Source organism: Bufo gargarizans, chromosome 3 (assembly GCF_014858855.1).
Source record: "Bufo gargarizans isolate SCDJY-AF-19 chromosome 3, ASM1485885v1, whole genome shotgun sequence".
In the NCBI taxonomy this organism is placed as follows: domain Eukaryota; kingdom Metazoa; phylum Chordata; class Amphibia; order Anura; family Bufonidae; genus Bufo; species Bufo gargarizans.
Window position 1 is genome coordinate 270,245,224 of NC_058082.1, and position 12,982 is coordinate 270,258,205.

Consider the following 12,982-nt stretch of genomic DNA (forward strand, 5'->3'; position numbering starts at 1 on the left):
GCCTATGTGTGAGTGTCAGATCCTTAGCCAAAGATTGCCTTAAGGAGAACAATTCATCACATTCTGAAAAATAATCTTGCTGTGCACATGACAAAAACCAAAATAATGGGAATAACTTAAAGCCTCATGTTCCACTTTGATGCCTCTTTAATGGAAAGGATCCGTGTTTGTTCCAGGTGTTTGCTTTTTGCCCTCTGTGTGTCATGTGTATTCCATGTGTTCAGCTCACCTGACAAAGGGATTTCCAGAGTATCTCCTACTAATCGTCGGTGAAAACCACTGACCCATACCATTCATTGTCAATGGGGAAAAAACGGAACAAAACGGAATGCACCCAAATGCATTCTGTTCTGTTTGGTTGCATCCCCGTCGCGGACAGAATTACGCTGCAAGCAGCATTTTTCTGTCCTCGATATGGTGCGGAGCAAGACTGATCCGTCATGAACACCATTGAAAGTCAATGGGGGACGGATCCATTTTCTATTGAGAAAACTGCTACATCCCCATTGACTTACATTGTGTGTCAGGATGGATCCATTTTCTCTGACACAATAGAAAACTGATCCGTCCCCACTGACTTTTAATGGTGTTCATGATGGATCAGTCTTGGCTACATAAGACATAATACAATCAGATCCGTTCATGATGGATGCATGCGGTTGTGTTATTGTAACGGAAGTGTTTTTGCAGATCCATGATGGATCTGCAAAAAAACGCTAGTGTGAAAGTAGCCTAAACTGTTTGGTTCTAATTGGCCAATATGATCCTCCTTCGGCTTGTACGGCCAGCAAGGCAGCCATGTCCCAACCACAGCACAGGTGCGTCATGTGTGGCGGTAACTTAAAGGTTAGTTACCCTTTAACTATTCTATATTGGCCATAATTAATTTTTGTGATATTCTTTATTTGCTTATTGTTCTATTTTACCGACCTAATAGGCACCCGAAGCTCAGGTGTTTATAGTGTTCTGGAATCGGTAAACTGGTACGCCTCTGTGAGTGTTGTACTGGCTGCTCCTGCCTGTGCCAGCTACAGTCTGATAAAGCCTTGTATAGCGTGTCGGTACAAGGTCTCCTATGCAGAGCTTTTATTGAACGGAGCGGCCACAGGCAGGAGCTCTGCATGGCACATTGCTGCTTCTACATGTGCTATGCAGGGCTTTAGCGCGCAGGAGCTCTGCATGGCACATTGCTGCTTCTGCCTGTGTGCTATGCAGGGCTTTAGCGCGCAGGGGCTCTGCATGGCACATTGCTGCTTCTGCCTGTGTGCTATGCAGGGCTTTAGCGCGCAGGGGCTCTGCATGGCACATTGCTGCTTCTGCCTGTGTGCTATGCAGGGCTTTAGCGCGCAGGTGCTCTGCATGGCACATTGCTGCTTCTGCCTGTGTGCTATGCAGGGCTTTAGCGCGCAGGGGCTCTGCATGGCACATTGCTGCTTCTGCCTGTGTGCTATGCAGGGCTTTAGCGCGCAGGGGCTCTGCATGGCACATTGCTGCTTCTGCCTGTGTGCTATGCAGGGCTTTAGCGCGCAGGGGCTCTGCATGGCACATTGCTGCTTCTGCCTGTGTGCTATGCAGGGCTTTAGCGCGCAGGGGCTCTGCATGGCACATTGCTGCTTCTGCCTGTGTGCTATGCAGGGCTTTAGCGCGCAGGGGCTCTGCATGGCACATTGCTGCTTCTGCCTGTGTGCTATGCAGGGCTTTAGCGCGCAGGGGCTCTGCATGGCACATTGCTGCTTCTGCCTGTGTGCTATGCAGGGCTTTAGCGCGCAGGGGCTCTGCATGGCACATTGCTGCTTCTGCCTGTGTGCTATGCAGGGCTTTAGCGCGCAGGGGCTCTGCATGGCACATTGCTGCTTCTGCCTGTGTGCTATGCAGGGCTTTAGCGCGCAGGGGCTCTGCATGGCACATTGCTGCTTCTGCCTGTGTGCTATGCAGGGCTTTAGCGCGCAGGGGCTCTGCATGGCACATTGCTGCTTCTGCCTGTGTGCTATGCAGGGCTTTAGCGCGCAGGGGCTCTGCATGGCACATTGCTGCTTCTGCCTGTGTGCTATGCAGGGCTTTAGCGCGCAGGGGCTCTGCATGGCACATTGCTGCTTCTGCCCGTGTGCTATGCAGGGCTTTAGCGCGCAGGGGCTCTGCATGGCACATTGCTGCTTCTGCCCGTGTGCTATGCAGGGCTTTAGCGCGCAGGGGCTCTGCATGGCACATTGCTGCTTCTGCCCGTGTGCTATGCAGGGCTTTAGCGCGCAGGGGCTCTGCATGGCACATTGCTGCTTCTGCCCGTGTGCTATGCAGGGCTTTAGCGCGCAGGGGCTCTGCATGGCACATTGCTGCTTCTGCCCGTGTGCTATGCAGGGCTTTAGCGCGCAGGGGCTCTGCATGGCACATTGCTGCTTCTGCCCGTGTGCTATGCAGGGCTTTAGCGCGCAGGGGCTCTGCATGGCACATTGCTGCTTCTGCCCGTGTGCTATGCAGGGCTTTAGCGCGCAGGGGCTCTGCATGGCACATTGCTGCTTCTGCCCGTGTGCTATGCAGGGCTTTAGCGCGCAGGGGCTCTGCATGGCACATTGCTGCTTCTGCCCGTGTGCTATGCAGGGCTTTAGCGCGCAGGGGCTCTGCATGGCACATTGCTGCTTCTGCCCGTGTGCTATGCAGGGCTTTAGCGCGCAGGGGCTCTGCATGGCACATTGCTGCTTCTGCCCGTGTGCTATGCAGGGCTTTAGCGCGCAGGGGCTCTGCATGGCACATTGCTGCTTCTGCCCGTGTGCTATGCAGGGCTTTAGCGCGCAGGGGCTCTGCATGGCACATTGCTGCTTCTGCCCGTGTGCTATGCAGGGCTTTAGCGCGCAGGGGCTCTGCATGGCACATTGCTGCTTCTGCCCGTGTGCTATGCAGGGCTTTAGCGCGCAGGGGCTCTGCATGGCACATTGCTGCTTCTGCCCGTGTGCTATGCAGGGCTTTAGCGCGCAGGAAAAGCGGTGAGTGCTCCTGCCTGTACATCGCTCACTGCGGTCCCACAATGGAGTGCAAACAGCGGTGTACAGATTCCGAAGGGCAACAGACACCTGAGGTGCTTGATATGAAAGCACAATGAAATTCCAGCACTCACGATTTTGGTAGCTAAAATCTTCGTCTTTTATTCAGGCAGTAGACATATAAACAGGATATCCACCCACAAGTGCAGCAACCTTGACGCGTTTCGAACAGTAGTTCTTAGTCGTAACAATGAGCAGTGTCTCCTCTGGCACCTTTATACCAGTCTGTACTAAAATGTAATTGCTTTTCCCCTCCACCTGAGGGGTGGGGGAGTGTAGGAGGCAGGAAACACTTTAACCTCTTGTTTTCCAGGTGAGGCACTGCTCATATGTTTCACAATAGAAAATTCATGCATCTATACAAAGTCACTGATTATTACAAAAATTTGTGTTGAAAAATAACCATTGAATAAAAACAGTGAACATATTAAAATTGTCAAAGAATGTCCATTGTCAGGATAGCATCAGAACACCATATTGGTTATATATAGCCAACTTATTTGTATGGATCCACATATATTAGTGCTGTGTTGCTAATTCTGGCATGGATCCCTTTTCTCTATTACTGCTCTTGATTGAATTGAAAAAATGCATGCATACATAGCTATGATGAAAGGAAATGTGAAAAAACAGGAAAGTCATGAGTTAGTAGAAATACATAAGTTCATTTTTCTTATTGAGGCCATTTGGATGTCTGGTATTCAACTTAAAAATCCAAAAAGCCTCTCTGAGTCTCACTAAACGTTTAAAATCTCCTCCTCTGTTAGGTAATTTCACCTGTTCAATTGCAAAGGCTTTGAAATTGCGCACCTGGCTTTCGTGTTTACTAATAAAATGTTTAGCCGCATTGGATGTGTTCACACTATGCGGATTTTTTATGTAGTTGAGGTGCTCTAGAATTCGGACCTAAATTTTCTAGTGGTACATCCCACATATAACATGTCACAGGCTATACATTTTATGATATATACCACCCCCATAGAATTACAATTAATATAAGATTTGATTGGATATATGTGTGAATTATTCGCATCGTGAAAAGTTTTGGTATTTACTGCGTATGTACAAGTGCGGCAGCGCAAACTTCCGCATTTAGTGAAACCCTTGTATATAAGCCAGGGATCCCGTTTATATTTGTTTCGATGTATATACATGGAGGGTGATAAATCATTCCCTATAGTTCTTGGCCGTCTTGACACAATTCTACAACCTTGTTTTAGCGCACAGTGCAATATTTCGTCATCATGAAGAATAGGTAAATATTTTTTAATAATTTGTTGAATTTTTTCAAATTGTTTACTGTACGTCAAAACAAGTGTAGGTAAATTATCTTTTTCGTTTTTATTTACATTTATATCTGAACTCTCACTTTTTGATATCTGTTTAGAGATATTTTTATTTTTAGGAGTTGAAAAGAGTAAGGCTTCTCTATTTTTCTTTTTAGTTATAGCCAGGCCTCTGGATATCATCCAGTTTGGATATGCTCTTTGTTTTAATCTATTTATAATAGTTTGAGCCTCTATTTCAAAAGCCGTGTGAACACATCCAATGCGGCTAAACATTTTATTAGTAAACACGAAAGCCAGGTGCGCAATTTCAAAGCCTTTGCAATTGAACAGGTGAAATTACCTAACAGAGGAGGAGATTTTAAACGTTTAGTGAGACTCAGAGAGGCTTTTTGGATTTTTAAGTTGAATACCAGACATCCAAATGGCCTCAATAAGAAAAATGAACTTATGTATTTCTACTAACTCATGACTTTCCTGTTTTTTCACATTTCCTTTCATCATAGCTATGTATGCATGCATTTTTTCAATTCAATCAAGAGCAGTAATAGAGAAAAGGGATCCATGCCAGAATTAGCAACACAGCACTAATATATGTGGATCCATACAAATAAGTTGGCTATATATAACCAATATGGTGTTCTGATGCTATCCTGACAATGGACATTCTTTGACAATTTTAATATGTTCACTGTTTTTATTCAATGGTTATTTTTCAACACAAATTTTTGTAATAATCAGTGACTTTGTATAGATGCATGAATTTTCTATTGTGAAACATATGAGCAGTGCCTCACCTGGAAAACAAGAGGTTAAAGTGTTTCCTGCCTCCTACACTCCCCCACCCCTCAGGTGGAGGGGAAAAGCAATTACATTTTAGTACAGACTGGTATAAAGGTGCCAGAGGAGACACTGCTCATTGTTACGACTAAGAACTACTGTTCGAAACGCGTCAAGGTTGCTGCACTTGTGGGTGGATGTCCTGTTTATATGTCTACTGCCTGAATAAAAGACGAAGATTTTAGCTACCAAAATCGTGAGTGCTGGAATTTCATTGTGCTTTCATATCAAGAATATACGGGCTTGCCGGCCTTTTCCGTGCACGCAGGTGGTGGAATAATTGGGTGAGCTGGACTTTTCTTTGTGCATATTCACACCTGAGGTGCTTATTAGGTCACTAAAATAAGTTAAGCATAGTAAAAAAATTAATTATGGCCTATTTAGAACAGTTTCAAATAAACTTGCATAATAGATTAGTTCCCCATAATGATTGCTTTCCACATTAGCTAATTCCAGTTACTGAAGCGCTCTGTTTTTCCCATGATGCCACTTACCACACAAATGATGGGGCAGACTGCCAGGAATTCTTAAGCATTAGTCCTAGACGGAGGATTATGTGAGGGACGGGGGGACGGGGGGGGGGGGGGGGGCCGCAACCACCATGTAAACATTCTTCTCACAGCCGCACAAACTCAAACAGTGAAGACTGGCCGAATGAAAGAACATCTAAAGAACAATCTGAGAATACCTGTACATCCTATAGATGGTGTCTAGACCAGCAGCAGATGTATCACAGGGGCTCACGCTGGATGATAAATGTGGTGTATGGAGAGACCCTTTGTCTGTACCAACTTTATTGGTGGTCTTAATTTGAGAGAGAATGTGGCCCCCTTTCCCACAGAGCTCCTCCCCTTTCAAAGTTGGATTTTTTTTTTAGAAAGAAACCCTAGTTGTACTGCGACAAAATTGCACATATTTGCACCAGTTTTTAGACCTAGACACATTAGTAAATCTGGGCAATGTCTACAAAATTGCTCCAAGTTTTGGCGCTAAATCTTTACGCAAAGTAAGCCACTCGAGGTGGTGTCTAGCTAGACAAAAATATCCAAAGATGAAAGAAATGTGTGATCTGGCCCATGTTTACATTGCCTTATGCCAGATTACCCTGTCTAAGGCATCATGCACACGAGCATATCCTTGTGCTGTGCATATCCGTAAGCTTGTTCCGCGGCCCCACAAAAAAATAAAACCTATCCTATTCTTGTCCGTTTAACGGACAAGAATAGGACTTTTCTGTAGACTAGGGGAGAAAAAGGTGGCGTGCTCTCAGACTGGCTCTGTTTGTGGACTGCAAATCGCTTACGGCCGTGTGCATGAGGCCTGCATGTGAGATTGGGTTAGCACATCTACCCCGCTGCTTCTGTGTTCAGGGTTCTCCAGCTGAATCTCAACCTGCAGCATTTAGCTGATGATCTAGTGTGCTCTGATTTAGGCTGGGGTTAAGTCGCGTGACATTGGATGTAATGATTTTTTTTTTTTTTTATGGTGTCCCAGTGCATTATGCGACATGCCACGACACAACAGTTGGTGAAAATCCACGCCTGATGGATTTTGTCACAAGTCAAGTCAACTCTATAACCATAGTCCACAGTAGAAGTCGTGTACAATATACAACTTGCGTGCAATTCTTCTGCTACTTCCTGTCGCGTGACACATGTAGCCCTACATTCATGATATATATATTTTTTTTTTTTTGGGGGGGGGGGGGGGGGGGGATGCATCTTTTGAACCTGGTGAGAAATTCAGAAAAGTAGTATCTGTCCTTAAAGGGAACCGGTCACCATGAAAGTGCAGGCAGGATTTATTAGTGATTTTACTTTAGAATTTTATTTTATTTTTTTATAGGACAGGAGGAGCAGCAGATTGATATTGATAGTTTTATGGGAAAAGATTCAGTAAAACGTGTGTTTTATTGATTTACATCCCTGCTCATTCTGGGCTTTGTAGTCAAGTAGGCGGTCCTATCGGTGATTGACAGTCTCCTTGACTTCACAGCCCAGAATGAGCAGGAATTTAAATCAATGAAATTCAAGTTAGACTGAATCTTTACCCACAAAATGATATATCAATCTGCTCAAACTCTATAATATATACTGTTGTACGTGTACATCGCCTGGATGTGGACTTTAAGCTTCTCAGCTTGACATAGTCTTGTAGCAGCGGTCTTGTCCAAGCCCCTTTTTTGCATTGTGATTTTAGTTTTTCTTGTTTTTGCTCAGGACTCGCAAAGCAATGGGAGGATCTCTGACCTTCAAGGCTGCTCTGACTGAGAGGCTGGCATTAATTCGCCCATCTAGGGAACAAGTACAAGCTTTGATAACGGAGCACCCTCCAAGGCTCACCGAGGGGATAAAGTGAGTTATCTTTTTTTGGCCAATGTCATTCTAAGTACATGGAAAGATAAAAACTAATGGATTGATAGCTTTACCATGTGCAGTGTTGGCATTTTACCAGACGGGCTGGTGACTGCTGGGTGGGTGAGCGTTCTGTCATGGGACCATCTACATGCATTCCCATTTGTTACGATACCATAATATACAATGTCGGCCTGAAAAGGAAGAGTGGCAAACAATGATTTCAGTTTATTTTTCAGAAGTGTTTTGTATTTAATAATATGCCAGCCCAAACCCACAAGTGACATTTTAGAGGAAAAAAATGAATGGGAACATTCTTGTTTGCAGCTTGAGGCTGAAAACCCATACAAATCAAATACTGCAGACAGTTTGCTAGAACAGGCAGAATTCTATTACCTAAAACATGGGCACGATAGATTTTTCTGTGGTCCTTAGCAGCAGACTGGCCATAGAACCTATAGGGAAATGCCCAGGGGGCTATGTAAGGCCTCCTTATGATTGCCAGCCTGGTCCATGGTGTTCTGATGCTCTGTGTTAGCTGAGGGAATTAGAGAAGCTACAAGTGCTCACTCCTTACAGTACTTGGTCTACATCACTGCTCTCTCTGAGTGATCTCCAGAGAGAGAACCATCTCTACTTCATGGTACTCCAGAAAAAGAGAACGTCAAGAACTAGAGCATTGGAGTCCATCAGGAAGATATTTGCTGTGTAAAGTCGATACAGTGAGAGGAACATTGCTAAAACACCTTTTTCACTTGTCTGGTCAGTTGTATCCTAATCCTGTACACCTCAGCTGGGAATTAGTCAAGTTTACAAGATACTTATTGCCAGCCTTAGATTCTGCTGAAAGAGACTTTGGACAGATACAGGAAAGGAGAACTACAATCCCTATCCTGGCCTATAGCTATACATTGCTATCTGGAAAAATTTGCACTGTGAATTGTTGGGAACTGTGTTTTGATACTGATGTACTACAAATCCCGTTATCCACTTTAGTAAAGGGAGACTTGTTTATTTTCTACAACTGGCCTGGTTACTGACTCTAGTACCATTCGCAGGCCGCAGCACCTACAACTCCTGCGCCCGCACCAAACCCAAAACACCAAGGGGACCCCAACTATTATCAGACAGGAGACCCAACAACATAGTGTGTCCCGAGGGAAGAAATAGTGCACCCTCCTAACAATGCCCTGGCCCAAAGGACCATAGGTGTGAGGATTACTATTTCAGCCAGAGCCACTAAGGCGGAGTTCACACGAGCGTGTCCGGATGCGTCCCAATGTATTGCAGCAAACCCACACGAGTAGGTGCGCAATTGCAGCCAGTTTTCACTGCGATTGCATTCCGATGTTGTTTTTATCACGCGGGTGAAAATAATAGCATTCTGAATACAGAATGCATGGTACAATAGGGCTGGAGGGGTTAATAAAATAAATAAAAATATTTTAACTCTCCTTAGTCCACTTGTTCACGCAGCCGGCATCTCTTCTGTCTTGTTCTGTGAAGAATAGGACCTTTGATGACATCACTACGTTCATCACATGATCCATCACCTCCATTTTTTATTTTATTTTTTACCCCTCCAGCCCTATTGTCCTATGCATTCTGTATTCAGAATGCTATTATTTTCCCTTATAACCATGTTATAGGGGAAAATAATAATGATCGGGTCCCCATCCCGATCGTTACCTAGCAACCGTGCGTAAAAATCGCACTGCATCCGCACTTGCTTACGTATGTTTGCGATTTTCAAGCAACCCCATTTATTTCTATGGGGCCTGCGTGGCAGGAAAAACCCACAATATAGAGCATGCTGCGATTTTCACGCAACGCATAAGTGATGCGTGAAAATCACAGCTCAAGTGCACAGCCCCATAGAAATGAATTGGTCTGGATTCAGTGCAGGTGCAATGCGTTCACCTCCCGCATTGCACCTGCGTGGAAAACTCGCCCGTGTGAACTCAGCCTAACACTTCCATCCTCCGCAGTTTGTGGCTTATTTGCCCCCAATGTATTCATTTAACTACATTTCAGGTTTTAGTGATCATGCTCACTTTCATAATTTTAACTATCTTTTACAGAGACCTCATTTATCGACTGCACCAGCGAAATGTCCAGGTTTTCCTGATATCTGGAGGATTTCGTAGCATTGTGGAACATGTAGCCGCAGAATTGGACATCCCAATCACTAATGTGTATGCAAACAGGCTCAAGTTTTATTTCAATGGTATGGCTTGGCCAGCTTTAGACCATTTCTTCTTGCAATCTGATTCATAAATACTAATTACATACTTTACAATGCAGCGTTCTTCTTCTCCCATTTAATTTTTAGGAAATGTAATCAGTAGTGTGTGGATTTACAATGGATAGTTTAGAGAATTGGCTTCATGGAGATTGTGCGATTCCTGTCTACCCAAGCACTTCAGCAATGTGCTGCTTATTTTAGGACTAAGGGTCCATTCACACGTCCGTTATTTCTTTCCTGATCTGTTCCGTTTTTTGCGGAACAGATCTGGACCAGATCTGGACCCATTCATTTTCAATGGGTCCTGAAAAAAAATCAGACATTGTGCTGTCCGTTTTTTTTTTTTTTTTTTTTTTTTTTTTTTTTTTTTTTCTTTTTTCAGGACCCATTGAAAATGAATGGGTCCAGATCTGTTCCGCAAAAAACGGAACAGATCAGGAAAGAAACAATGGACGTGTGAATGGACCCTTATTGTTCTGAGAAAAAGCACATTCTCCATGTAAAATCAGGAATATGAAACAAGAGTAGACTCTTAGAAGTCTTACTCAGTACAAACATGACGCGTGAATTAAATCAGAACCTATGGTCCACTAGGCTATTTTCACATCTGCGTAATAGATTCAATTTGGATCATCCCTTGTCCATTCCATCATACTTGAGGGCAACAGTAGTAGTGCATGCAGCGCAATCTCTCACATCAAATTGGAGTAACCTGACAAACCCCATTATAAATGTAATAGTTCCTTCACTGCACAATGTATGTTCTTCATGTGATGGATTCTGCCGTGCATTGTGTAGATAAATAGAATTAAATATCCCTAGGATATGCCCCCAGTCTAAGATCGGTGGAGGTCTGAACACTAGAACCCACATCGTTGTAAGAATAAATTTGCAGAGCTATCATTCACAGATCTTGTGAGTGGGGATTCTAACATTTGACCTCACACCAATCCTATATTAAAGGGGATCACTGGGAATAATTTAAAATGATCACCAGCAACCTATCCTAGAATGTGAGTAGCACTGGTTGCTGCCTAGGGGGTCAGTAGGGTGGACCTCACTACACTCTGGCACTTGCATATACTACATATTGGTGAGTTCTCCTGTCGGGCTGCTCAGCCATGATAGCATATCATTAGCAGGATCACAACATTACCATCTGTTGTATAGCATTTTAATGTGTAGTGAGGCTCCCCTGCCACTCAACCCCTAGACAGCTCTAGAAGTGGTGGAAACCAGTCCTGTTCACATTCTAGGATAGGTTGCTGCCAACTATTTTAAATCCTTCACAGAGAACCCCTTTAAAGTCAAATTCTATCGATCTGATATCCGTGTTTAGGGTTATACAGCCCTGTAAACTTCCAGTCTCCTTGACTTCAAATTGTGTTCACTAGCATTATGTTTCCTGGAGTTTCCTAACTTCTTCAGAGCCTCCACTCCTTTTCAAAGATTACTGTAATCCGTTCATTATCCCTTTTATACAGCTCCTATTAGAGTGAATAAGGGGTTGTTCAGACTACAGATATTGATGATCTGTCCTCAGGATAGGTAATCAATATAAAATCGATGGTGGTCCAACACCCCGCAATCGGCTGTTTCTGGCCACCGGAAACTATACAGTGTAAGGAGCTGGAAGCAGAAGGCTCTGTACACTATGTAGTTTCTGGCCCTGGCATACTACAGCTCAGCTACCATTGACTTGAATAGGAGGTAAGCTGCAGTATTCCGGCACCGCCACTACACAGTACACTAAGCTAGTGGCCAGAAACAGCTGATCAGTGAGGTGCTAGGTGTCGGACCCCAACTTAACTGATATTGATGACTCCAGAGGATACATATCAATATGTAAAAAGAAAATTGAGAATTGACGTGCTTAATTAAAGAAACTTGATACCTTTATTAATGAATGGGTATGAGCAAGAGTGATCAATACACTCAGATGCTCTTGATATAAAAATGCAAACAGCGAACCTCCTATTAGAGATAGGTGGTACAAGTAAATCACTATAGTGACGGGGATGATAATGGGTAAGTCTGTGGGAAAGTTTCTCTCCCTAGACGACCCTACGGAACTATGTCCTGAAGCACAGGGATGTCCCCTAATGGTGGAGACACCCTGCCCCCGTACCTAAGCCTAGATATGGCCCTAGTGATGCCCTACTTAGCAAAGCTGGATCGAGAAATATTAATCCAGAGAAGCAAAACAAAAAAATAATAAGTCAAATGTAAATGATAGAAAGACAACCCCTTGTCTTTCTATCATTTACATTTGACTTATTATTTTTTTGTTTTGCTTCTCTGGATTAATATTTCTCGATCCAGCTTTGCTAAGTAGGGCATCACTAGGGCCATATCTAGGCTTAGGTACGGGGGCAGGGTGTCTCCACCATTAGGGGACATCCCTGTGCTTCAGGACATAGTTCCGTAGGGTCGTCTAGGGAGAGAAACTTTCCCACAGACTTACCCATTATCATCCCCGTCACTATAGTGATTTACTTGTACCACCTATCTCTAATAGGAGGTTCGCTGTTTGCATTTTTATATCAAGAGCATCTGAGTGTATTGATCACTCTTGCTCATACCCATTCATTAATAAAGGTATCAAGTTTCTTTAATTAAGCACGTCAATTCTCAATTTTCTTTTGACCTATTTCCTACGTGTAACCTATCAATAGATATCTCGTTAAGTGTCTTTAAATATCAATATGTAACCATGTTATATTTTAAGGTGAATATGCTGGCTTTGATGAGGCACAGCTCACGGCAGAATCTGGTGGTAAAGGAAAAGTGATCGGCTTATTAAAGGAGAAGTATGGCTTACACCATGTAGTAATGATTGGTGATGGAGCTACTGACATGGAAGCCTGTCCTCCTGCTGTAAGTATTATTTCAAACTGGGTTTTTGTTACTAAAACTTTTTAAGTTAGAGGAATTTAAAAAGTTCTTGAGGTGGATGAAAGAGATGGGAATTTTTGTCCACAAAGAAGGGTTGGAAAAAATGAAACTCGGAGATAATGCTGTTAGGGTTGTTTTGGGTATTGAAAATTTGATACCCAATCGATACTTTTGTTTGGTATCGACCTTGATGCCGGGATTTGCCTTTTTTCGATACTAGGCTTCGATATTGCGCAGTCTAGTATCAGAGAACATGGAGCACGCTGCTCTTAGCGCACTCCGTGTTCTCCCTCCTCTCCTGCCACCAAAGAGGAGAGAGGGGCGGGC

The 12,982-nt window shown here is 43.9% G+C and overlaps 1 protein-coding gene and 1 long non-coding RNA gene across 3 annotated transcripts in view; one reads left to right on the plus strand and one right to left on the minus strand.

The window, feature by feature from the left end:
- PSPH (phosphoserine phosphatase) overlaps positions 1-12,982 on the plus strand; it is a 36,554-nt gene that overhangs the window by 6,311 nt on the left and 17,261 nt on the right. For both annotated transcript variants that reach the window (XM_044286832.1, XM_044286833.1), the window contains 3 exons: positions 7,381-7,515; positions 9,597-9,742; positions 12,489-12,637. In XM_044286832.1, the coding sequence (XP_044142767.1) occupies positions 7,381-7,515; positions 9,597-9,742; positions 12,489-12,637 (430 nt within the window). The remainder of the gene's footprint in view (positions 1-7,380; positions 7,516-9,596; positions 9,743-12,488; positions 12,638-12,982) is intronic.
- The window catches only part of LOC122932438, a 43,468-nt gene that overhangs the window by 5,932 nt on the left and 24,554 nt on the right, over positions 1-12,982 (minus strand). The gene's annotated exons all lie outside the window — the stretch shown is intronic.